Source organism: Syzygium oleosum, unplaced genomic scaffold (assembly GCF_021117445.2).
Source record: "Syzygium oleosum isolate NSW1041296 unplaced genomic scaffold, Sole_v2.1 Sole_v2.57, whole genome shotgun sequence".
NCBI classification, from domain to species: Eukaryota; Viridiplantae; Streptophyta; class Magnoliopsida; order Myrtales; family Myrtaceae; genus Syzygium; species Syzygium oleosum.
Window position 1 is genome coordinate 1,293,243 of NW_026607541.1, and position 27,112 is coordinate 1,320,354.

General features: G+C 41.9%; 2 protein-coding genes and 1 long non-coding RNA gene across 4 annotated transcripts; 2 read left to right on the top strand and 1 right to left on the bottom strand.

Moving 5' to 3' along the window:
- The first annotated feature begins 2,215 nt into the window (after positions 1 to 2,215).
- Positions 2,216 to 3,291, top strand: LOC130136999 (uncharacterized). The gene is made up of 2 exons (XR_008815683.1): positions 2,216 to 2,606; positions 2,694 to 3,291. It is a non-coding gene; the product is annotated as an uncharacterized LOC130136999 (long non-coding RNA).
- Positions 3,292 to 14,446: 11,155 nt separating this feature from the next.
- Positions 14,447 to 17,933, bottom strand: LOC130134371 (uncharacterized). Of its 2 annotated transcripts, none has more exons than XM_056307679.1 (2): positions 17,544 to 17,933; positions 14,447 to 14,835 (listed from the first exon to the last, which is right to left on the bottom strand). In XM_056307679.1, exons 1-2 carry the CDS (start codon positions 17,823 to 17,825, stop codon positions 14,620 to 14,622), a joined length of 498 nt encoding a protein of 165 aa, XP_056163654.1. In that variant the 5' UTR covers positions 17,826 to 17,933; the 3' UTR covers positions 14,447 to 14,619. The 2 variants fall into 2 exon arrangements, with proteins under 2 accessions (XP_056163654.1, XP_056163653.1); XM_056307678.1 differs by having other exon boundaries at positions 14,447 to 14,841; positions 17,544 to 17,932.
- Positions 17,934 to 21,839: 3,906 nt separating this feature from the next.
- Positions 21,840 to 23,047, top strand: LOC130136996 (protein MIZU-KUSSEI 1-like). The gene has a single exon (XM_056307676.1). The coding sequence runs from the start codon at positions 21,905 to 21,907 to the stop codon at positions 22,640 to 22,642; it is 738 nt and encodes a 245-aa protein (XP_056163651.1). The 5' UTR covers positions 21,840 to 21,904; the 3' UTR covers positions 22,643 to 23,047.
- Positions 23,048 to 27,112: the final 4,065 nt, after the last annotated feature.

Sequence of the window (27,112 nt, forward strand, 5' to 3'; positions counted from 1 at the left end):
TCAATCTGTGTTTATTGAGCTTAATATGTTTAAAATAATTCAATCGCAAAGAAAGTTTTGTCACCATCAAAAAGGGGAGATTGTTGAGGAAAACTCCTATTAATTTTGAAGTTGACAAAACCTTTCTATGTTATTGTAAATCGATACTTATTCCGAACTATTCCAGTGTCCGTATATTCTGAAGCTCGTAAGAAAGTTATTCGGACTTTACAATCCGTCAAGTATATTTCGAAGACCCACATAATCGCAGCTTCCGAGATTCGAAGCGAAGTTATTCGAGATGCGTATGCGAGAAGTTATTCGAGATGCAGATGCGACGAAGAAATTATTCGACGAAGAAATTCGTCGACGCAGAAATTCTTCGGATGCAGACGCAGAGTTCTTCGATGCGACGCGAGAATATCTTGAGACGCTTAATTCGTAACGTAACACAATAGCTAGTGATCCGGCATGGATTTCACAGAAGGAATGTTCTGATTGTCTCAATCTGAATCAAACTGATTGACAATCAAACATCATGACAAGAATGCATTACAACGGACAAAGTTCTACTTATGGAAACCAAGATTCTGATTGTATGGGAGACCAGAATCAGCGGGATTCAGAATCTGTCAACCAACGGCTACTCAATCCTTACTATACAAATCTGTCCAAGGTAAAGATTGGAAGATGATCCTCTGAAAGCTGTCCAACGGCTAGTTTGGAAGCAGAGGAGTATTTAAGGAGATCAACGAGCAGCAGAAGGTAGTACATAATCAAGAATCAACAAGTCCAAAGTCTGAGCTTAATCCAATCATTTTTCTCTTGTCATTCTGAGCCAAATATTAAGATCTTGAGGAACACTTTGTAAGAGTGATTGTGTGAGATAGAGAGTCCTATCATACACAAGAGTGTAAACACTCAGAAGTTGTAACTCCTTTTGATTACATAGTGAAATCCAGCCAGTAGGCTGTAAGCGTGGGAGAGTGGACGTAGGCTTGCTATAAGCCGAACCACTATAAACTTGTGTGCGGATTCTCTATCCCTTATCTCTTACTTTACATTCTCGCACATCAAGAGCACGCCTATATAATATCTGTCTTGAATCTGAATTTTATTCGACTCTTCGTGATTTATTTTGTTTCCGCATAAATTACTAAAAATTGTTTTAGATCACCTATTCACCCCCCTCTAGGTGATCCTTGCTAGCTACATCACTATAAACTTCTTTCACTGGTTGACGAAATCTACTTAACTTAGAAAAGTGAGGGTTTGTTGGGTGATCATCTTTCCTAGGTATCCTACTACTAGATCAGTAACATGACCTTTTTTTTTGCTAGAAATCAGTAACATGACCTTGAAACCATGTTTGTTAGCTTTTGCTAGAGTTGACTTTGATATTAATCCATTCGTTGAAGGGTTTTGGAATTATTGATCTAGTCTATGTCAATTTGATTGCTCGCCATATGTTAGCATTATGGGGTTAATGGGTTTCAATCAAATGATCCCAATTGTCACATGGGAATCATGATCCCCCCTATGATTTGTACTGACTTTTTGGTTGAAGGTCGATAATTCACAGTACGATACAAGTGGGTTACATCAAATTGGAGAAGTTGTGGAACTAGCAGCTTATTTTGCCTGTCCACCACCATTCTCATCACAAGCGATACTCCTAACTTGACCCGTGGATTGAGAAATTTGTATGGACATTGATGTTGGGTAGGAATCTACATTGCTTATATGTTAGGATTCTCTCCTATTCTTCAGTGTTGTTAGCTTTTGTCTAGATTGAATATTTTATAAATTGAAAATTGAGTTGATTTAATTGGCGTCTCTTTGTGTCTTCCATTGATCTCTCCTGTCTATAATCGATGTTAATGTCCCCTTTCTATGTATGTACTATGTGAGACGAATCAACGGCCAATACAACGTAAACGGATAAAAGAAGATTGGATGAGAGCAATACAAGTTTTTAAAACTTGTGCGAAAATGCAATCAAGTCCTAAAACTTTCAATTTGTACATTTAAGTCATACAACTCACGACGAATTATTGAATTTGTCACCTTAAGATCAAGTGAAAGTGAAAAGTTCTTAAATTTGTCACCTTAGATAATACCTTAAGATGACGACGTGATAATTTTTTTTTTTGGTCAGAAAATTAGATATATCGTTCACTAAGAAAGGATAGTAGGACCCGATAAATGGGCATCAGTACATAAGAGCTCCCAAAGTGCTTGGGGAGGGGAGAAGACCCAATTCAAAGGTAGGTAGTTTTTTTTGTGGGCTTTAGCAACCCAGTCTGCTACAAAGTTGGCCTCTCTATAACAATGAATAACCCAGATACTAGAGAAGGATCGTAGCAGGTCTTTGCATTTCGAGATAAGCGCGTGAACTTCCCAACTAAGTTGATCTGGACTCTCTAAGGCATTGACTAAGTCCAAACTGTCAGACTCAAGAACAAGGACTTCGTGTCGTTTGGGAAAGAAATGAGTTAGGGCTTCTAACAAAGCGAGAGACTCAGCCATCAGCGGGGATGACGTTGCCACCGTATGAGCTGCTCCATCCAGCAACCTCCCGACGGAATCACGGCAAACGCAGGCGACCGAACCTTCCGAAGCTCCAGGTTCGTACGCTCCATCTATGTTTATCTTATAAGTTCCATACAGCGGTGGATTCCAAGTCCCTGAAAAATCGTCGGCTTTGTTCCCAGATCTGCTTGATTTGGGGTTCCATCTGTTAAAGCTCTTCAACCCAACTAGAACAGAGTCGATGAGGCTGATTGTGTCAGGTTTTCTGTTCTTGAAGATGGCTTGGTTGCGCGCCTTCCATATATTCCATAGTGTTGCAACAACCAGCTCTAGATCAGGTGAGTTGCTTGACTTTCCTTTCAAATTCCCGAACCAATCTTCAATTCGAGTAAGACCCTGACTTGATATATGAACATTCAGCACAGGGTTCGACCAAATTTCCTTCATCCAAGGACACAATAAAAATAGGTGCTCCACAGTTTCCACGCCTCGATTGCATAAAGAGCATGTGGGATCAGGTATAACTTTTCTTCGAAATAAATTCTCTTTAGTTGGGAGAGCATTCTAGCATAAATTCCACATGAAAATTCTAACCTTGGGTGGAGAGTGCAATTTCCATATATCTGTCCAGAGGGTGGGAGGAGGTTGAAAAGAAGTTGAGGCTTGATTTTCATTCTGTTTATTTGCTTTCTCTCGAATGTAGTTGTATCCACTTTTAACTGTGTACTTGCCTGCTTGAGTTCCAGTCCATACGAGCCGGTCTTTCTCTATTTGGGGTTTAATTGGGATAGCAGGGATTTCTCTCACTAATTGATCCTCAAAATGTTCAGTTAAAACTGTTTCATCCCATATGCCTTCCTCACTAATAATGAGTTCAGAGACAAAACGTGGTTCATCTCTATTAGCAGGACCTCCTATGATTCCCCTCTTCAGCCATTTATCCTCCCTGATTCTTATCTGTGAACCATCCCCTACTGCCCACAGCACTTGGGGTGAGATGGAGTCTCTTCCTAGGATTAGACTTTGCCAACCCCATGAGGGGCGTTGTCCCTTTTCCGCATGCCAGAAATCTTTATGAGGAAAATAAAGGCCCTTAAATAGAATGCTCTAGAAAGAGTTTGGACTGTTACTCAGACGCCAAGCTTGCTTTCCTAACATTGCTTTATTGAAGGAGAGCAGATCTCTAAATCCCAGGCCACCCTTATCCTTTCTTGTCTTCAGAATATCCCATCTCTTCCAGTGAATTCCGGCTTTGGTCTCATTGGTTTTCCACCAGAATAAAGCAATTTTCTGTTCAATAGCCTTACAAATAGAAATCGGGATCTTAAAAACAGACATGGCATATTGTGGTAATGCTTGAACCACCGCTTTAAGCAAAACTTCTTTACCAGCTTTTGACATTAGTTTTTCCTTCCACCCTTCTAGTTTGGAATTGACTCGTCCTAAAATCCAAGCAAACATTTGTTTTTTCGATACTTCCCAATCCGAAGGAATTCCAAGATATTTGCCAGTTTTGTCAATAATAAGAACTCTCAATTCCCTTGCCATATTGTCTTTCAGAGTTTGGGGGCAATCACTACCAAAGAAAATCTCCGATTTGTTTAAGTTTATAGCTTGTCCAGATGCTAGGCAATATTGATTCAGGATAGATGCCAAATTCTGACACTCTAGAATTGTACCATTCAAGAAGAATATTGAGTCATCCGCAAAGAGTCAATGAGAAAGGGTGGGACACCACCTGTTCAGTTTAATCCCTGTGATACTTCCATTGTCCACAGCTGTCTTTAGTCATGGCCACGAGCCGGTTTCGGCCCGGTCAAACCCGGGCCCGGACCGTTGACCAGGCCCGCGGTTGGGAACCGGAACCGACCCGTGGCCTACGGGCCCGGTTCCGGTTCCAGAAATTTTGGAACCGGCCCGGAACCGCCGGTTCTGGGCCCGGTTCTAAAAAAAAATTAAAAAAAAAAAAACCCTGCACCTGCAGTGCAGCAAGGCCCCACCCGCACCTCCTCCAGTACAGCAGTACTCCACGCCTCCTCTCGTCCTTTCCTGCACTCCCACCGCTCTTCCGCTCCACACCTCCACCCTCTCCTCCTCCGTCCACACCCCTCTCCGCCGGCGCCCACTCCCACTCCCCCTCTCGCCACCGCCGCCCTCCACCTCCCCTCCTCCTCATGCCCTCCTGGTCCTCCCATCCTTCCCTCCCTTGCATCGGCGTCAAGCTCATGACCCATTTCCCCGGCAACTCCTTCGCGCTGAACCTGCCAGTGGTCCATGCCGTCTTCGTCCTCTTCAGCTCCCTCACCGGCCAGCCCCTCGCCACGGCAGACTCCACCGTGTTGACCCTGTACCGCACCGCCTGCGTCTCGGGCCTCGCCTCCGAGCTCCTCTTGCGGACCGACAGCAAGGTCCTCGTCATGGTCGGTCCCTCCTTCCCCCCTCTCCCCTGTGCCGGTCCTCTCCTTTTCTCCTTCGCCCGCCTTCCGTCTTCCCAGATCTAACCCCCGCCGCCGTCGCCCCCGCCCATGGTCGCAGCCACCGATGCCGATGCCTTCTCCCCTTTTCTCCTCCTCCCCCCTCGAACCGAAACCAGCCGGAACCGGAACCGGAACCGGCCCGGAACCGCCGGTTCCGGTTCATACATGGCCACGAACCGGAACTGCCGGTTCCTGAACCGTGGCCATGACTAGCTGTCTTCATTAATGAGGACAGTACATTTGCCACTAGAATGAAAAGGTAGGGAGATAGGGGATCCCCTTGCCTAATCCCTCGAGAAGGTTTGAAGTAATGGAGAGGTTCTCCATTAAACTTAACGCTGAATGAAACTGTTGTGACACATTTCATGATCCATCCCACCCATTTCTCATCAAAGCCAATCTTCATTAGGCATGCCTCCAAGAAATCCCATTCCACTCGATCGTAGGCTTTCTTCATGTCTAACTTGAGAACCGCTTGAAATTTCTTTCTTCTCTTTTGAATTCTAATTTGATGCAACACCTCCTGGACAATAAAGATGTTATCTTGAATTTGCCTCCCGCCAACGAAAGCACTTTGTTCCATTGCAACAAGTTCTGGTAGAAGTGGTTTGAGTCTATTGGCCAGCACTTTTGAGATAATCTTGTAGCCAAAATTACATAAACTAATTGGGCGGTATTGATCTAGTCTCTCTGGGTTCGGGACTTTTGGGATAAGGGAGATGTGTGTTTTATTTAAATCTGGTGGCAGGGATCCAGTGTTGAAGAAATTCCTCACCTCCTTTAGAATATCCCATTTAATCTCTTCCCAATTCTACTAATAAAACAAACCACTAAGGCCATCAGGCCCCGGTGCTTTTGCTGCGCCGAGCTGGAAAGTTGCATTTGTTACTTCTTCCAAGGTTGCCTCAGCCAACAAGAGGTGATTCATCTCTTCTGTTACCACCCGAGATACCTGATCCAGAACTGGGCAGAAATGTCGAGGGCCGATAGATTGATATAGATCTCGGAAAAAAAGTATAGTATGTTCTTTCAACGCACCGCTCAAATAGCCATGTATTCTCTAAATTCAAGCATAGAGATCCTATTCCTCTCGTCGCCCGAATGGTAGTTGCATGAAAAAACTTTGTGTTTCTATCTCCCCATTTCAACCAATTAATTCTCGATCGCAGCCCCCAATACATCTCTTCCTGCCTCCATAAATAATCAATATCTTCTTGCGGGTTTTTGATTCTCACTTTGTCAAAGGACCCCATGGTATTGTTTGTCAGCCACTACAATTCCTGTTTCAGCAAGTTGATTTCCCTATGTCCATTCGCGAATTTCTTCTTACTCCATTTGGAAAGAGCAAAAGTTACGGCCTGCAACTTCCCGACTAAATCCTTTTCAAAGTGAGTGGGAGAGCTCCAAGTTTCTTTCACCACCTTTCTACATTCATCACTCTCAAGCCAGAAGGCTTCAAACTTGAATTCCTTTTTTCGTTTTACAGGGTTAGCCCAAAGAGATAGAAGTATAGGACTGTGATCTGATCCTATTGCTGGGAGAGCATAAGCTTCCGCTTCAGGGAACATCAACCTCCATTCAATCGTACATACCACCCTGTCAAGTCGTTCTTTAATGTACTCGTCCCCTTCTCTATTATTGGCCCAAGTGAACGCACACCCTTTACTGTCAATGTCGGTCAATGAACAGGCATCTAGACAATCCCAAAAAGCATTCATTCTATAGTTTTCAGCCAAGCGCTTTCCAACTTTTTCCCTGTAAAACCACACCTCGTTAAAGTCACCCAAACACACCCAAGGCAGTACATTCATGGAACTTATATTTTACAATTCCTCCCAAAGTTGTAGCCTTTTTTGGTACAAATAAGAAGCATGAACAAATGTAACTCTCATGTCCTTTCCACTAACCACCTCTTTACACCTCAAATTCACAAATTCCTCAGACATTGAGTCTATTTCCAGTGAAATTCTTTCATCCCATAGAATAGCCAAGCCTCCCGCCGTGCCCACAGGATTAACTACAAAATAACTCTGAAAATGGAGTCTTCTCTTTATTCTCTGAATAACCTCAGCCTGATTTTTCTTTTCCATCAGAAAAACCACAGTGGGCCTAAAACGAGCCACTAAAGCTCTTAATTCTCGGACTGTCAAGGGTGTGCCCAACCCTTGACAGTTCTAGCATAGTATATTCATGGTTCACTTGGTGGCTTACTAGGCTAGCCACCAAAGCCCATGCAGCGACTTCTTCAGTCGTACGAACAGGTGTTTCAAGAAGTTGAGTTTCATCCAGCCAAGTTGGGGTTTTAGGTAGTGAATTGTAAGGACTGAACCTCTTTTGTTTTTTGGTTGAGGGAGTTTTTGGTTCCTTACAGCTCTTCTTTCTGTTGCCTTCTGAACTTGTTTGGCCAGGCTGAGAATTCAAGCCTTTCTCATGAGTAGGGCCTGTAAGCAGAAGTGCTCTTTTACCATAATTATACATTGTTATCTCCTACGTGTAGTAGGGATCTGTCCTCATGTGATCTCCCTGTTGTATATTGGAATTAATTAAACTCAAGCGACAAAATTCACACATTGTCGCTATTGATTCGATCGATTTTGAACCTACAGTGACAAACATGAAATTTATAGAGCGGGAACGAGAACAATAGAGAGAAAGTAGTAGAGAGGACACGAGATGAAAGGCAAAGTCTACTGGGAGCTTGGATTCATAGGCGGAGAGCTGGGCGGTGGACAATGTATTGACTTGAGGCTTATAACTAATAGGCAATATGCTACGAGCGAGAATAAACGGACATTATGTTGGGAACCATACATCGATTCCAGAAAAATAACCTAACCAAACGATCCTCACTAGCAGAATATAATAATAGAAAGAACAGAATTGAAAGAACACACCAGAGAATTTGTTATCAAAGTTCACCCAAACTTGGGTTACGTTTTCGCGCAGAGGCACTCTGCAAATCCACTAGATTTTGAAGAAAGTAGGAATATAATAATTATCTTCTCTCAAGATCGGGGCACAAAGAGATTGAGAATACTCACAAAGAAAAAACTCACTTTTTCTTCTCTCTTTTCTTTTCTCTCTATTTTCTTCTCAGTTGCTTTTCTTCTCAGCGCTTTGACGGCTAGTTTCTATCAATAGCTGATAAAGTATAGCTTTTAACCTAAAAGCAAAATTAATAGAAAAGACAAAAAAGCTCTTAATAATAATATTTGGCTTCATCCTCCAACAATCTCCCACTTGAAGATAAATATACCCGATGCACCAAGCAACTTTGCATCCATCTACTTCAAAAACTAGTAATTGGAACTTGTGCCTCTACGATACCCCTCATCAATTAACATGGAGTAATACCAATGGTAGAAGTACAGAAAACAAGTTTCTCTTTGTCTACTACCTTGGTAAACATATCAACCGGATTATTCGCGCTATCAATCTTCTGTAACTTTAACTCATTATCTTTCAATGCTGACCTGATGAAATGATAACACTTCTTGATATGTTTAGTCCTTGACTGATAAGCTGCATTATTTGCTAAGTGTATTGCACTTTGACTATCACTCCACAGTGTGCTTACTGGCTGTTTTCGATGTAGCTCCTCCATGTAATCTTGTAACCACATGATTTCCTTGGAGGCTTCTGTGATCGCCATGTACTCTGCTTCTGTCGTCGATAGAGCCACTACTTTCTGTAGTTGAGATACCCAACTCACTACTGTACTTACAACTGTAAAGACATATCTAGTGGTACTCTTACCACTATCTTGATCACCCAAGTGATCTGCATCCACATAACTCTGCAATTCTAGAGGTGTCCCTCCATAATAAAGAGAGTGATTTGATGTACCTGCTAGATATCTCAATATCCATTCTACTGCGTTCCAATGTTCTTTGCCCGGGTTCTACAAATATCGACTCACAACTCCCACTGCCTGTGCAATGTCTGGTCTTGTGCTCACCATGGCATACATTAAACTTCCCACTGCTGATGCATATGGGACTGTTGCCATCTCATCTTTCAAAGCCTGAGTACTTGGACACATATCCTTAAAAAGTTTGAAGTGACTTGCTAGAGGAGTCGCAACCGGTTTTGCCTTATTCATGTTAAATCTCTTTAACACCTTCTTTTACATAGTCTTCTTGCGACAACCATAATTTCTTATTTTTCCTGGCTCTAATGATTTTCATGTCTAGGATATTCTTGGCCTCCCCCAAGTTTTTCATAGCAAACTGCGATGCCAACATCTTCTTCACTTCTACGATTCTCTTCATATTAGAACTAGCCACTAGCATCTCATCCACATATAAAGAGAGATATACGATATCACCATCGCTATACTTGCGAAAATAAACACAATGATCAGCTTCACAGCGTGCAAAACCTTTTTCTTCCATGAAACCATCAAACTTTAAGTACCATTGCCGCAGAGCTTGCTTCAAGCCATACAAGCTTTTCTTCAAGTGACAAACCATGTGCTCTTTACCTTTGACCTCAAAACCTTTAGGTTGCATCATATATAACTCTTCATCTAGGTCCCCATGCAAAAACGCCGTTTTCACATCCAATTGCTCGAGATGAAGATCCTCCACCGCAACTATACTCAGCAAAACTCTGATCGATGTCATCTTTACTACCGGTGAAAATATTTCGGAGTAGTCAATTCCTTCTTTCTGAGAAAAGCCCTTGACCATAAGTCTCGCTTTGTATCTGATACTACCATCTGCTTCATTTTTTATCATGTACAGCTACTTATTTAACAGAGCCTTTTTACCTGTAGGCAACTCGGTCAACTCTCAAGTTTTGTTCTGAAGTAACGAGCTCATCTCGTCTTTCATAGCACGCTCCCACTGCATGTGAGATGTGTCTTTCTTTGCCTCATCATAAGTCTCCGGTTCTCCCGAATCTGTATATAAGATATGGCTCAGAACAATATTAGCTGATAGATAAAAAATTACCTTTGGCTCTCTCACGCATGTAGACCTCCTCAAGACAGGTACTTTAGGGTCGTTAATCTGTTCTGGATCACTGCGTTCTTCTTGAACTGCCTCTTCATTGATAATATGTTCATCTTGAACCTCCCCTTCAGGTGCACTTTGATTCGTTGGAACTATTTTCACAGTGTATTGTGTCCAACTCAACATATTCGGTTCTATTGTAAAGACCTGGGTCTACATGTGTAATATTGTCCGCTTTGGGCCTATTGACCCTCACGGCTTTAAAACGCGTTACGTAGTGAGAGAACCCAAGCCTTATAAATTAGCCCGTGGACTCCCCCAAGCGATGTGGGACAAGAGACATGCCCCCCCTTGCCATCCTAGAAGCCTGCCAGGAGCCGCTCCTTGTCCAGGCCCTCTGGCCCCGGCGACCACTCCCCGCCCTCGTCGGACCGGGTCGTTACATTCTCCCTCCTTCGAGCACAGCGTCCTCGCTGTGGCCCCACACGCGGTCGGGAGTCGGCTCTGATACCATTTCAAAGAGACCCGGGGTCTACACTGTGTAATATTGTCCGCTTTGGGCCCATTGACCCTCACGGCTTTAAAACGCGTTACACAGAGTAGAGAACCCAAGCCTTATAAACTAGCCCAAGACTCCTCCCTAAGCGATGTGGGACAAGAGACATGCCCCCCTTGCCATCCTAGAAGCCTGCCAGGAGCCGCTCCTTGTCCAGGCCCTCTGGCCCCGGCGACCACTCCCCGCCCTCGTCGGACCGGGTCGTTACATCTACTGCCTTCTCATGCTCTATCTGATGATCCTTGTACATCTTTTCTTCATGGAATACCACATTCCGACTGCAGATGACTTTGTTATTCTCATAATCCCAAAGCCTATAACCATACTCATCGCCACCATATCCGATAAAGACGCACTTCTGGGACTTAGCATCAAGCTTCTTCCTGTCCTCCCTATCAATAAGAGCATGCGCAATACAGCCAAAAAATTTTAAATATGAATAATTAATCTTTTTATCTGATTACTACTCCTGCGGTATTTCTCCATCAAGTGCACTAGATGGACTCCTAGTAATCAGATAAACAGCTGCATCAATTGTAGCAGCCCATAAGTGTAGCAGAAGACCCGCATCTAGTCTCATGCATCTTGCGCGCTCTAAAATAGTCATGTTCATTGTCTCAGCTACACCATTCTCTTGAGGAGTTCTAGGAACAGTCTTTAAATCGTGTATGCCTTCTCGACTCAAGTATTCTGCAAATTCCTTGCTGGTGTATTCACCACCATTATCAGACTTTAGAGCTTTAATTTGATAGCCTATCTCTTTTTCTACCATAGCCTTCCACATTTTGAACATCCCGAATACTTCTGATTTTTCTCTAAGAGCATAGACCCAAGTCTTCCTTGTCGCATCATCAATGAATGTGACAAAATATCTCTTACCACCATAAGAGAGTTCCTGAGCCGGTCCCCACACATCCGTATGAACCAACTCTAATTTTTTACCTTTATTCCGTCGCCCATTCAACTGAAAGCTTACTACCTTTTGTTTTCCATAAATACAACTCTCACAGAAATCTAACTCAACTTTCTGCAAACCTTGAAGTAATTTCCTTGAGTGTAATTGCTTTACACCATTTTCACCAAGATGTCCCAAACGATAATGCCAAAGAGTAGACAAATTACTTGTAGCCACTATAGTTGTAACCATATCACTGATATTATCTCCCTAGAGAAGGTAAAGTGTACCCGTATGCTTTCCCTTTGCTACTACTGTTGCCCCTGAAGTTATCTTCCACTCTTCAGATCCAAAAGTTATTACCAAACCTTCTTGGTCAAGTTTACTAGTTGAGATCAGAATTTTTTTTTTAATTCTGGGATATGTCTAGTTTCACGCAAAACTAGATGTCTTCCATCTGAGACGTTTACAATCACAGTTCCTTTTCCAACAATCGGACACATGTGGTCGTTTCCCACAACCACTTGCCCAAAATCTCCACTGGCATAATCAGCAAAGATGTCTCTTTACGAGGAGCAATGGAAAGAAGCACCGGAATCAATAAACCACTGATTTGTCGTCAAGTCATACCCTGCAGATAAACATAAGTTCTCTAACGAAGGTTCATCGCTAACCATATTAGCTCCTTGATTCTCATCCCGCTGCTTCTGTTTGTAGGCTTCACACTGAAACCTCCGGTGTCCAGTCTGGTAACAAAACCGATACTCGTCTTTTGCAACCTCTCTTTTTCCCCTTGATTGTGACCTGCCACGCCTGTTGAATTTTCCTCTGCTTTTACTTCTCCCACGGTTCTCCACTACTAGTGCCGTGGAAGATATAGATGGCGAAAAATTATTTCCACCTGAAACTTTCCTTCGCATCTCTTCATCCATGATACTGCTCACAGCATCATCCGGAGTCAAATCATCCTTCATGGTGCTTGAAATTCCTTGCATTGCGGTGTTGTAGCTTTTCGAAAGAGAACATAAAAATAATAAAGCTTGAAGCTTTATATCCAGATATATGCCTACGGATTCCAACTGACCGGTGACTTGCATGAAACTATTAATATGCTCTGCCACGGAACCTCTATCATATAACTTCATATTAACCAACTTTTTCAGCAAAATTACTTGATTTGATGTGGACGGCTTCTCATATATATATTTGTAAGTATATCCATGGCTTCTTTTGCAGTTTTTGCTTTCGCGATGTGGTACCCTGTCTTTTTCGTCAACCCTAGACGAATCGCACCTAATGCCTTTCATTCAAGAATTTTCCATCCCGATTATGCTGTCAGATCCACTTCCGCGAGTTCGGGTTTCCAACCCTTAAGTGGTGTATAGAGATCTTTCTGATAAAGATAATCCTCGATTTGGAGTTTCCACCATCCGAAATCCTGCCCGTCAAACTTATCGATCCTGATTTTATCTTTTGCCATATTGTTTGCTTTCAATCAAACGTCACCAAAAAATCCTCAATGTTCTCGATTAACCAACCAAGCTTTGATAAAAGTTGTTGGGAACCATACACCGATTCCAAAAAAATAACCCAAGCAAACGATCCTTACTAGCAGAATATAATAATAGAAAGAACAGAATTGAAAGAACACACCAGAGAATTTGTTATCGAAGTTCACCCAAACCTAGGCTACGTCTCCACGCAGAGGCACTCTGCGAATCCACTAGACTTCGAAGAAAGTAGGAATACAATGATGATCTTCTTTCAAGATCGGGGCACAAAGAGATTGAGAAGACTCACAAAGAAAAAACTCACTTTTTCTTCTCTCTTTTCTTTTCTCTCTATTTTCTTCTCAGCGCTTGACAGCTAGCTTCTATCAATAGCTGATATATAAAGTGTAACTTTTAACCTAAAAGCAAAATTAATAGAAAAGACAAAAAAGCCCTTAATAATAATATTTGGCTTCATCCTCCAACACATTAATCATCAACGAGAAATCACATACAGAAATTTAAACATGTACACATATACCTGCATGTCCGGCCAATTATGTATACATCCTCAAACAGAAAATCGAGTTTTTCAAAATATTAAGTTCCTAAGGTCTCATCGATTTCGGTAAATGCAAAATTTGACATGGGCATGCTTTTGTATGTTGTTGCTACCACTAGAACAATGGTATATTTGCCTTTTGGTTTGCTCTGGACTCATTCCTAGGTCTTACCCGGCTCCTAACCCTCATATCACCAAGCTTGCTTAATCGAATTATGACGTTACGTACATCCATTTAACAATCTAATTCCTGAATTATGTCCATATCTACCAATCTCAAGGAGTCGCTCAGGTGGTAAACGTGCTTCTCAAAGCCTAAATTCGAATCACTGTATATGTGTGTTCTTGTGGGGCTACTCTAGAATTTATCCGACGCGAATGGGACAAGAGACGATGACACTTGATTGAATTGATCGAGTACTAGAAATATCGCGAGCATCCCAATTGTCCCGAATTTGCCACTAACTTTTCACATGTACAATGGCCCATCTTGTTTTAGTTATATGAGCCTACATGAGAAATAGATCTGTCAAAATGGGTTATAGATCCATTTATTAACCCATATTTGATACTATAACCCATATCTGATGGGCTAAGTTAGTATATTTGTTAGTTATATTCAAAAAATTGATTATAAATAGATTTAAAATGACCAAACCAAAATAATGTATATGTTAAATAAGTTTACAACTTTTTTAGACCCAAGCCACCTCTATAACTTTCTATTCCTCTCACTTGATCTCACGCTTACTTGCTCCATGCTCTCACCTAAGTTTGAGTATAGATTTTTCTAAATTTGATTATAATATTTAGATTTGTATAATTTTATGATCACTAGATTTGTATTACATGCAAATGAGTCAAAACGGTTTAATAGGTCAATTCAGATTGGACCATTTTCGACCCAACCTTTTGTTTTGACGGGTCTACACAAGAAACATTCCATAAGGACAAGAGTATCCGTAACCCTCCTACAGTCAATCTCCAAGTTGATCTTGAATTTAGTCAATGCATTTTATCTTATATACAGTCTCAATTGATCAGGTAAAAACTGATTTCACAACTAATTTCGTGAAGATTACACATCTACGACCTCATGTACACGCGGTTGGCGATGGTCTAATGGTCCCGAATAATGAGTTAAGACATCAAAAATCAACCACCGATGCAACATCATCTTCTGTGTCTTTTAAAGGAAGAATCCTCTGATGTGAAATCTAATCCAAAGCACTTGAGGAACGCTATCCTCGCTAGCCTAACTATGGAGCAAGGGTGGTGATCCATGTAGCTGGGACTCGAGTTCTCTCCTTCCATCGTATCTTCTTCACCGGCTACTCCTCTGCTCGCACTCGTCGCGATGAAGCCTTTGACGCTCTGGCTTTCTCCGACCTGCAACTTTTTGGTTCAAAAAGCGAGGTTAGCCACTGTTAAGTTGTGAAAGCAGGCTCACTGCGCAAGATACACAATGACAAAGAATCCCAAGATATACGTTCAAAGAAAGAAATCAGTCGGACTCAGTTGGACTTCGGACATATTGATAAAACGCATGGACTCAAATGGAGTCTGCATTTGATTTTTTAATGTTCCTTTCGGTTGGACCCTGCATTTCAGAACATTGAACACTCTCAAAATCGATGCCACTAATATATATTTTCTTCTTTTGCATAGCGGGTCAGTTGGTGTCCCAATCAACTTTCGCGCACTCCGACCAGTCCACCTCCACGGGCTATCCAAACGGCGCACTCCACTATTTTGCCCCAATGCATTCAGTATTTGACTCTCGCTCCCACCCAATACCAGGAGAACAAACTCTCTTTCCATATAGGCCAACACCTCCAGGGTCATTTTTTAATTTCTTACAATGTGTAGACTCTAAGCACATTGGCATTAAAAACTTTAAGATTATTTACGTGCCAGCATGAAATTCTACTTATTTTGTTGGGGGGTTTTCTCTTGACGAGGTTATGCAGAAAAGCAAGGAAGTAAAAGGTACGTGCAAGATGGGAGTAATGATGACAAGAAGATGACCAGGTTATGCAGAAAAGCAAGGAAGAAAAAGGTACGTGCAAGATGGGAGTAATGATGACAAGAAGATGACAAAGGACCAACAAGAAGGCATTCTCATGCCCATCGCAATTCTCCATGTGGAAAATATTTTTTCAAAAAGAGAGCTATTATTGCACATCCCAGTAACCAACCCAACCAGAAAAAAAAATAAATAAAAATTTACGGACTATATTGAATATACGACAAAAAGACCAATACCCCTTACTCGTCCCACCCTTTATCCTTTGATTCAAAGGAAATCATAGTTTCTGCCCTACATATGTCTTTTATTTTTAATTTATTCATCAACCTTTCAATACCTCTTGTGTACACACCGAAGCTTTGGCTGGTGGCGTTTTCTTGCGATTGATTATTCTCAAGAACCGTCCATTTCCGAAGCAAGGAGAAAGAGGCACGTCTCTGGTGGAGACAACTTAGCTTGACCTCAAAGGTAAGACCTTTCGGTGGTGACTCACCTAATACTACAAGATCCCAAAATTTCAATTTTAATCAAAGGCGAAAGCTGATGTGCCCGCAGCATTCGAATCTCACCATAGAATAATTGAATCCGAGCGCCTCATCCCACCGACTGAACACCAGATGCTCCAAAAGAAAAAAAAACAAATAACTTACTGATCACATGACAACACAGCTATTTGAGAGATGGCACAGCTCATCCTACATTGGCAAAGACACTGCTTGTCTGCCTCGCCGTAATTATCTAGGAAAAAAAAACATTGCTTAAATCCATCGCATAAACCGGTCCAGATTCGGGCATCGACCGAAAGTCTATGCTTTTTTATGAGACCCAAAAAATACCGGAATCAAGATTCGATTTAAAGTTCGTATTTATTCATTTAGCAAAAAAAAAGAAAAGGTTTTGGACAGAATTAATACTCGAACCAAAGTTAATACTTTCTCTCAAGACTTAGAAACCGACCTAAAGTTTGTGCCTTTTAAGGAAATTAGTGTAGACGAATCACAAGCAGCAGATGTACGTATAGTTATGTATACGTGTACATAGAGGATTGTGGAGCATACCTGTAACACGACTGTACAAGGATTGTTAGCATCAACATTCTAGTGGGGTACAAATGCATAAGTTTAGTCGACATGACCCCCAGGGAAGCGAGAGGGGATGGCGATTGGATGCACCCCCATTTTATCAAACGGGTGGGGGGGGTCCCAAACCACAAAAGGCAGGGAGACCCAGACGAGATTCCCCCAGATCGGAGTGTCGGAAATCGATCGGATGTCATCGATCAATCCAAAATTCGGATCAAGATTTGGTGCAACCCACCCCCCATCATTATCCCCCCCCAACCCTTTTCACCGAGATCCCATCGTCGCCCGCCCAATCTTCGAGTTTTAAAGAAGAATAAGGTCCCAATCGGCCGTAGAAGGAAAATCTTAACGGAAGTTTGAAAGCTCCGGATGGATGGGCCCCCCCATGAGAATCGTTGAGTTCCGTGGGGGGGGCAGGCATATCCGCAAGCAAAGGTCGGAGGGCGGATTCCGATGCTTCGCGACGAAGCTTCCGTCGAGTCGAGCAATGCGACCAAATGCACCGACGGATTTGGATGGGGGGAAAGCGAAGGCGACGCGGAAGGATCAAAGCCGGTTTCCACTCTGTTTTGTTTTGTTCCTCTTTTTTTTTTTTTTTTGCGAGTTGAATTTGATTTGGTGAAGAAGGCCGACGGCGGTGATGCGGAAGAAGTTTCGGCCTTCCAAGTCGCTGCTTTCAGCGACCGTGAACTGGCCGACGGAGTAGAAAAACGAGCGATTCTTGAAAAGTCCCGTCGTTGAATCGCGATGATTCGACGGGGACGAGAGCACGGAGCATCGGTTCGCGCGAGCAGGAAACCAGTCCTAGCGCCGCCGAATCGGTCCCGAATTCGCGACTCTCGGCTGCGCACGCTCGGGCGAAGAAACGAGCAAATCACTTCGTATAAATCTCTAACGAGCTCCGCGAATCCACGAGCGAAGCAATAAAAACTCGAGTTCCGACACACGGTTCGAAGGCAGAGCAAAAGAGTCGGGCGGGGCCGTACCTGGTGAGCGCCGCCGTGGGCGGCGAGGAACTGCTGCTTGCGGGACCGAGATCCGCGCGATTCCAGAGGAGGCGGCGGCTGCGGCGAGGGCGGAGACGGCGAGGAGGAGGAGGAGGAGGGAGCGGCGGCGGCGGCGGCGGCGGCGGCGGAGGAGGAGTCGGCGTTTGAGGAGGTGAAGGAGTAGAGGAGGAGGAGGAGGAGGAGCATGACGAGGAGCTGGATCCATATGAGCCACGGTATCCTCAAGCTCTCCAGCACGAGCTCGTCTCCGAACTCCACCATGTCCGCGCCCGACCTTCGGCAGCTTCTTCTTCTTCCTCTTCTCCTTCGTCTTCGCCTTTCTTCTTCGTTGGAGCAGAAGGGGGAAGTAGAGAGAGAAAGAGAGAAGGAGAGAGAGAGAGAGAGAGAAATAAAGGGGAAGAGAAGCAGGGCATTAATGGAGGTGCAGACCTGGGTCGTGCTGCTCGTGTCGTGGCGCGCGCGTGAGGGGGTTGCGCCTCACTCGTGGGGGTGAAGTCGACCGCCACATGAATAATGGGGGGACTCAGCTTTCTTTGTTTCTTTCTCCAGTTTCCTTTTTATTTTTTTGAGGTTAATACTATGAAAAATCCTCAAATTTGTACATTTGTGATAAATTTACTTCAAATTATTTTTTTCACCGGCTAGTGTGACAAATTTACGCTTCGTTAGTTTCCGTTAAAATAGCCGGCAGTTGACGGGTATGGTTTTACCCCATTCGTTTATCACGGATTTATCAATTTGTGATTTTTTGTGATATTAATTCAATTTAATAAAGGGTAAATTTATCGCAAGTGCATCATTTTAGGGTTTTGGGGTAAATTTATCGCGGGTGTATCAATTTGGGATTTTTGGTGATCAAAAAATTAATTTTGAGTAAATTTGTGACAAGTGTAACAATTTGGGGTTTTTCGTTGTATTAATTCTTATTTTTTTGGGTAATCATACGAACGGCCCCAACTTTTGCTGAATGTTTGAAATGTTCCCTGCCGTTTCTTTTTCCTAGTTGGGAAAATGACACAAATAATCTTTGAACTTTAATTCAAAGTGCGATATGGTCCATAAACTTTAGTTTGTTGATGTGATCCCCGAACTTTGATATGTTGATGTAGTCCTAAACTTTTGATACATGCTCAATTTAGTCTATAAACTATCTCAAAATGTTCAATGCTATCTCTAAATTTAAATTAATGGAAGGACACCATTGAACAATTTTATTTAGTTCAAGGACTAAGTTGAACATATACCAAAAGCGTAGATACCACATTGCTCACTAGGTTAAAGTTCAAAGCTACATTGAATAAATTAAAAATTTCGGAGACTACATTCTTCATTGACCAAAAGTTCAAGGACTATATAACCCTTCTTGGTTCAATCCAATCCCTCACTGTTCGAAAGTCCACTCACTATGGCATTTTTCATTAAGGTTCCGTTTGTTTCACGAAAAATAAATAATTTGTAAAATATTTTCATAAAACGATCGTTTATATCACTTGAAATAATTGTTTTATGGGAAATGTATTCATAGTCGACAATAATTTATATCTCTACATTTTCATAAATAATGAAAATATTTTTAGTTCATTCGTTTTTGTAAATAATATAAGTGATCATTTTTTTAGAAATTTTTTTCTAAATCATTCATTTTTCGTTAAAACAAACGAAGCTTAAGTGTATTGCATAATTATGTGCATTTTTCTGGCATGGACTATCACATCAAGGTTTGTTGGGTCAACATAATGATGGGGACTATCACGTAGTTTTTTCAAGTTGGCAAATCTCTTTTGTTGTATCTTTGGGCCGAAATAATGAGAGAGATATTGCGCGGAAGACACGTGTAAGCAACTTAAACGCTACCATGACAAATCTAACTTCGAGTTAACAGAAATTGTGGTCACATCAGCTAATGGTGTTAGAATTTTTAACGCAAGGATTAAATTGGATGAATTTTCCAAAGTTCAAGGAATAGATTGAATCAAAAAAAGTTCATGAACCTCATTAAATAATGAAGAAAAAAGTTCATGAACCATGCATGTCATTGCCCCTTTTTTTTTAATACCCTTTTTCCTCTTCTGTGAAGTCTATCAATATGAACAAACAAGGCGGAGACTCGAGAAAAGAGAGAGGATGGATTATATGGATGGGCCATGTTTTCATCTAGTTCCAACTACTAATGAGCAAGTTACAAGTATGAATATCATCCACACTTACGTATAGTTAAGTTGGCGTGTAGATGATGTTCAAAACTAAGTTATGAGTAGCGAAAGTTTTTTATGGTCATGGACGCATGAAAAATGTAGCCCTCTCAGGATTAACCAAAAATGGCTGACATCGGCCCAAAATAAATTCTAAAATTAAAAACATATTTAAAAATAAAAAATTATTAAAAATAAAGAGGGAAAGTAAATTATTTACTCTCTAAATGCTCCAATAAATTCGTAAATTTACAAAAAAAAAACATGATGAAGAATCAAATAAGCAAGAAAATAAGTGGCGGTAATACAAAAAAGAAAAATGAGATAAAAAATGGCCTCAATTCAGCCATTGGCTCAAGAGCGTTGGGCTCTAAATGAGCTTCTCGAATTATACTTACTGTTCTCATAACTTTACTTGGATAAAAAGTTATGTCCTATTGAAGTCAAGATATGTAAAGTGAGTTTATTTTATAGATTGTAAGAGAGATTATTGTTAATTGTTTTAGTTAGGCGTTTGATTATAGATAAAATAATAAAAAAATATTTTTTATTTTAACGAAAAGTAAAAGATTCAGCCTAGGCCCAAAGTGGCCTGGACCGAACCGATTTAATTCGGCTCGAGCCATATTCCCAAGTAACAAGACCTACAAATCCCACGACAGGTCTGTTTGGACTGGGCTGGGCCGAAAATGACTTGAGGCTTTTCGTTAGTGGTGGCAACAAACAAAAGTGAAAATTATCTTTAACAAAAGGAAAGTTGCACTGAACTATTCTAAAAATTTTGACCATGTAGTCAATTGGTCATTTGTTGAGATCCCAGAAGTTAAAGTGTTAGTCCCTAGATACATCTTCAATCTTTGTTCAGATCATCTGCATTAGTGCCTCGGTACCAATTATCATCCACAAATGGCCTTTGCAACTACCTCACCTTTAAAGTCCACAAGGAACAGATTCCTACAATCTTTCGATCGGGGGGAAATTATCTAAAAAGTCCCTAAACCTATTACACTTTTGCCAATTCAATCTTAAACCTTTCAATTTTGCTAATTGAGTCCTAAAACTTTTTACGTGTTACCAATTGAGTCAATCGTGCCAATTTTAATAGGAAATTGCCGATGAAAGGCGATGATGCCACATGTCTGACGGTAATACGCGGCGTGGACAATTTTTTATAATTTTATTTTTTGTTCTTTTCTTTTCTTTTTTCCTTTTTGTTTTTTTTTAATTTTTCTTCCTTCAAGCCCGGTGAAAAGAAATAAAAAGAAGAAGAAAAAAACAAAAATAATAATAATTAAAAAAATTCGAAAAAAATTTAAAATATTATTAAAAATTGTCTACATCAGTGCCGCTTGTGTCACTTGGGATGGCTAGCGTCCATGACTAAAATTGGCTGGATGGACTCAATTGGCAAAACGTGAAAAGGTGTAGAACTCAATTGGCAAAATTAAAAGATTTAGGACTGAATTGATAAAAGTGCAATAAATTTAGGATTTGTTGGACAAATTTCCCCTCGATAGGTAGCTGAAGATCTTCTTCCTGTTCCAAGCACGGGTACAACAAGAGCCAAAGAGAAGCCAAGTTGCAGGAACAGGTTGTTACGTTTGACCAATCCAAGCTTTGTCCCATTTCCTTTGGTTCATTTCAACCCATGACCACCTTCCTTCATAAGGCAAGCATATATCTCTCAATCTCATTCAGACCATCTGAACCACTCATCAGCTGTACTAGACCGCCGTGTCCACAGCCTTTTGGCCGGATTGCGCGGCGCCATGTTGAAACCGTGCCGTGTCGATCTTCTTAGCCATTGATCACATTATAACTACCAAGTAATTAAGTGTACGGTATGATCGATATAGATCGGTTAATTAATTTCTGACTGCTTTGCGATTGCATTATATATGCATGGCCACTTATGTGTATGTCTGTTGCACATTTCATGCAGATCCGGAATCTCTTGAAGCCAAAATTGGGGAGGTTCAAACTTCCTCAATTTTAGGATCGGAAAACTCTCTCCAACCTCATAACCATACCAACCTTAACCAAGCAAAACCTACTCTCTCTCTCTCTCTCTCTCTCTCTCTCTCTCTCTCTCTCTCTCTCTCTCTCTCTCATGGCATCCTTCCATTGCTGGTCCACGAACATCCAATAATGGGGGAGCCAAGATACGCAACCACCGCTTCGTCCGATGACCGCTGGCGCACAAAGGCAGCTCCTTCGCCGCCGCCACCTCCCCGTCAGCCGCTCTCCCTAGTCCAGCCGTCCCAGAAGAAGAGGCACAAGACCAAGGTGTTCCACGTCTTCCGCTCCGTGTTCCGGTCGCTCCCAATCATAACCCCGGTGTGCAAGTTTCCGACGCTCCCGATGGGTATCCCCGACACCCACCGGACGATCTCGGGGGCCCGCGTGACCGGCACGCTATTCGGGTACCGGAAAGGGAGAGTCAGCTTGTCCTTGCAAGAGACCCCCAGATGCCTCCCCACGCTGGTGGTGGAACTAGCCATGCAGACCAGCGTGTTACAAAAGGAGCTGAGCTCAGGCATGGTGAGAATCGCCCTAGAATGTGAGAAGAGACCGGACAAGGACAAGACCAAGATTTTAGATGAGCCCTTGTGGACCATGTATTGCAATGGGAAGAAGTCCGGATACGGGGTCAAGAGGGACGCCTCGGAGGAGGACCTGAACGTGATGGAGCTCCTCAAGGCCGTGTCGATGGGCGCCGGGGTTTTGCCAGGCAACTCCGACGTGGAGGGACCCGACGGTGAGCTGGCCTACATGCGGGCACACTTTGAGCGGATCGTCGGGTCGAAGGACTCGGAGACGCTTTACATGCTGAGCCCGGAGGGCAACAATGGGCCTGAGCTTAGTGTATTCTTTGTGAGGATTTGAGTTTGATGTGTAATGATAACGAAATCATCTAGTGAAGGGTTACAAATGATCGTGCGAGGCTGCATCGGGTGATGGCTGTGTATTCTTCATCGTCAGCTTCACGGCAAGAACAAGCGATGGATCATAACTTGGATGAACAAGGTAGAAAATGAGGGCCAGGGGAGTGAAGAGAGTTCAAGGGGAAGGCAGTGCTTAATGAATCATTCAATCTAAGACAACTTTTCTTATAGATCTACGTAGAAAGAAAGTCTTTTTATGTAATTCTCTTTTTGTGTATTGTCCATGGTCATGAACAACAAAGAAAGAAGTTTGACATGTGTTTAAATTCTCATCGTGTAGTTGTCGGCTTGTGGCTTTACCCAGATTTTCTCTCATCTCAATCGTATTTCTTTGTGTTTTTCGATATGCCATTGAATTTCTAGTGCCGGTCGGGCTTAGCCCTTTAGGTCGGAAAACTGTAGTTGCCCCTAACCGGTTTAAGTCTAGTAATGCAATCCGTCATATCATGTAAGCTCCACTTGGGATCCACAAAATCTAACGGCTCACATGTACCAAACAAATTGCGTTGGGTGCAATTATTAGCTTCTCTTGTAGATGTCACAATGTGTCCATTGCACATACACCGATTCATTACGAAGTACATCGATTCATACTTTTATGTTGCATTTGGACGCGAAGGTAAGGATTATGATATGATAATGAGAAAGAAATGTGACCGACTTTCAATATCATATCTCTTAATCGATAGAATATTGGATATCACGATAGATACAATCATAAAAATGAAAATGAAGTGTATTAAAATTTACATAAAAAAAAGTGAAATGAAAATGAGTGGGAGGTCGTCGACCTAGTGGGTGCACGACTGCCTTTGATGCTGGCCAGTTCTCTGGTTGAAACGGTCTTTTAAAAAATGGGAAAATTATCTAAAAAGTCATAAACCTATTGCACTTTTGCTAATTCAGTCCTAAACATTTTAAGTTTACCAATTCAGTCCTAAATCTTTTCACTAATTGCCAATTGAGTCCACCCAGCGCTGACGTAGCCGCTGGCCGGCGCCATCCGTCGCGCCAACACTGACGTGGCAATTTTTTAATTTTTTTTTTCTTTTTTTTTTCTTCTACCCTTCTTCACTTTGGCCGGACCGGCGACCGGCCAGAGGTGCGGGCCAACAAGGTCAACCTTGCCGGCCTCTAGCGAAGCTTGCCCGCCGCTGCCAGGCTGACCTCACCCAGCTAAGGCGAGGCCTAAGGCTCGACCTCGCCCAGATCCAGCGAGGTCGAGCCTCACCCAGCCATGGCGTGGCCAACCTCGCCGTCGCTAGGCTTCACCTCGCCTTGGCTAGGCGAGGTCGGCCTAGCAGCGGCGGGCGAGGCTCGCCCTCGCCAATGGCCGGCGGGGGCGAGCTTCGCCAGAGGCCGGCGAGATTGAACTCGCCGGCCCACGCCTCTAGCCAGTTACCGGATCGACCAGAGGGAAGAAGGGCAAAAAAAAAAAAGAGAAAAAAAATTAAAATTTCGAAAAATATTTAAAATTTATCATGTCGGCGTTGGCTAGACAGCCGTCAGCGCCGGCTGGCTAAAATTGGCCGAATGAACTCAATTGGCAAGAAGTAAGGTTTAGGACTGAATTAGCAAACTTAAAAGGTTTATGACTGAATTGGCAAAAGTGCAATAGGTTTATGACTTTTTAGACAATTTTCCCTTTAAAAAAAACGTTTTTGCACAAATGGAAATCAAACCATAGTCTTCAATATGAATAAACAATAACATAATCACTTGACCAACATATGTTTTTGTAGTGAAATAATGCAATGTCAATATTTTATTATAAAAAAATTTATTTTTTGGACAAAACAAAAATTTGATCGGCTCCAATTTTTTGGAATTGAGAGTCATGGGGTCGATTCTCAATTCTAGGCCTAGAAGGACCCACCTAGGAACTGATTACCACTACTTGAAACGGGAAAATTACCAAAACAGTCATAAACCTATTGCAATTGTGCCAATTCAGTCATAAACCTTTTGTATTTGTCTTGCGATTCACCAAATCCTAAGAATCTTGACATGACAATTTTTAAATATTTTTTCGAATATTTTTTATTAATTTTTTCTTTCCCTTTCTTTTATTTCTCCTTTCATCTTCAACCTCTAGCCGATCGCCGATCCGGCGAACGGCCAGAGGCAAGGCCGGCGAGGTCGGTCCCGCCGGTCGCTGGTGAGGCTCGACCTCACCGTTGCTAGGCAAGGTCAACCTCGCCAGTTGTCGGAGAGGATGAGCCCTCGCCCGCCCTTGGCCAGGCTCGTCCCCGCCGTCGCTGGACGAGGTCGAGCCTCGCCAGCCCCCGCCTCTGGCTGGCCATTGGACTGATGACCAGCTAAAAGTTGAAGATGAAGGGAGAAAAAAAAAGGGAAAGAAAAGAAAATAAAGGAAAAATTAATAACAAAATAAATTAAATAAAAAATATATATATTAAAAAATTACCACGTCAGCGTTAGTCGGACGGTCGATGTCCATATCAGCACCGGCCGACCAAAATTGGCTGATGAACTGAATTGGTGCAAATGTAAAAGAAGTAGGACTGAATTGGCACAAAAAAAGGTTTAAGACTAAATTGGCACAATTGTAATAGGTTTAAGATTATTTTGGTAATTTTCCCACTTGAAACAGTCCCCCATTATTATTTATAATGTTGTCTACAAAAATTTCGGATGAATCCATACATTAGCATCTATATATTGAGAATATATTTATGTTTTTTGTACTAAGAAAAAGCGAAAGTATTGCCCGCCACAAGGTTTATATTACAAAAAGTAACAATCTATCAACACACGCTCTATAAAATTCATTACAGTTATTTTACAGACCTATTTTTCTTGTTATGTTTGGTTAACTTTTAAAGACTATTTTGTGCTAATTATTAAAACTTACCATTCATGGACTTTGGCTTTTATAACGTGAGTAACCTCGGATTTTCGCAATTACATAAACATTATATTGTAGTATACATCTAGTTTTTTTGCAAGAGGTACAAAAAACCATCACAAGTTTCCACCTGGATACATTTTTGCGTCCTTTATTAAAATAAACATCTTTATTTTCTCACCTTTCTGCTTGGGCATCATATCATCTCCCAAGAAACCACTTTCTACGAAATTGCCACTTTTATCCTAAAATACCATTTGGCACTTACCTATGTCTATGCAATCATTTATAAACACTGGACCCACTTCAAAAACCTTTAAGACAGTAGCTACACCCGCCATTGCTGCTTTGGTTGCTTCCAGTCGCAACTGTCCGTCGCCTGGTCTACCGACTTCGCCCCGCTCGCTAGCGCTACCTCTCCTCGTCTTCCCGCTCTCTCGTGCTTTTCCCCATGACTTTTGATGAATGTGGTTATATAAACACCTCTTAACATAAAATACAAGTTATTAAACCTTTTGCGTTTCTTGAGAGAGATTTTGGATAGGCTTAGGGTGTGTTTGGTAACGTTTATGTTTTTTTGTTTTTCTGTTTTTTTATTTCTCTGGAATAGAAAAAGAACATAAATACATTCGGTAATGTCAGTTATTTTTTTTATTTCTTGAAATAGAAAAGTGACCAGGAAATAGATTTGGAACAGAAACAAGAAATAAAAAAAAGAGTTAATACCACGAAAAACCCCAAACTGGTACACCTATGATAATTTTACCCCAAACAAATTTTTTGACCATAAAAAATCCCAAACTGGTACACATGTGATAATTTTACCCTCAATTTATTTTCGTTAAATTTTACTGTCAAATTACTTTGTTAAATGACATGCGGCAATTAACTAATGTGCCAGTTTTATGTTTTACCCTTCATTTGTCATATGTATACCAGTTTGTAATTTTTTTTTTGTATTAATCTAATTTAACAGAAACTAACGGAGGGTAAATTTGTCATAAATGTACCAGTTTGGGGTTTTTAGTGGTCAAAATATTAGTTTGGGGTAAAATTGTCACAAGTGTACCAGTTTGGGATTTTTCGTGGTATTAACCCCAAAAAAAAATTTACTTCTTGTTTCTAGAACAAAAACGAGAAACGATTTTTGTCATAAACCCTAATATCTCTATTTTCCTCGCAACACTCGCTTGCCTCTCAAGCTCGCGCACGTCATCTCCATCTCAGCTCATCACCTCCAAAGCGTCGCCTCTCTATGGTCGGCTCTCTCCGGTGGCGTCGCCTCTATCCGATCGGCTCTCTGCTGTGGCATTGCCTTTTTTGCCTCTCTTCCAGTCTAGATCTGCACACAGCTCACCTCCAGTGGTCACCTCTGTCCAGTCGCCCTATCCAGTCGCATCGCCTCTCTTCGGTCACGTCGCCTCTCTCCAGTCACCTTGTCTTCGCTCAGCTATCGATTGCTCCAATCGTGTTCGCCTCTCTCTCGTTTGCTTCTTTCGATCGCCCCGATCCACATTTTTCTCTTCCATTCTTTGTGGTTATGCA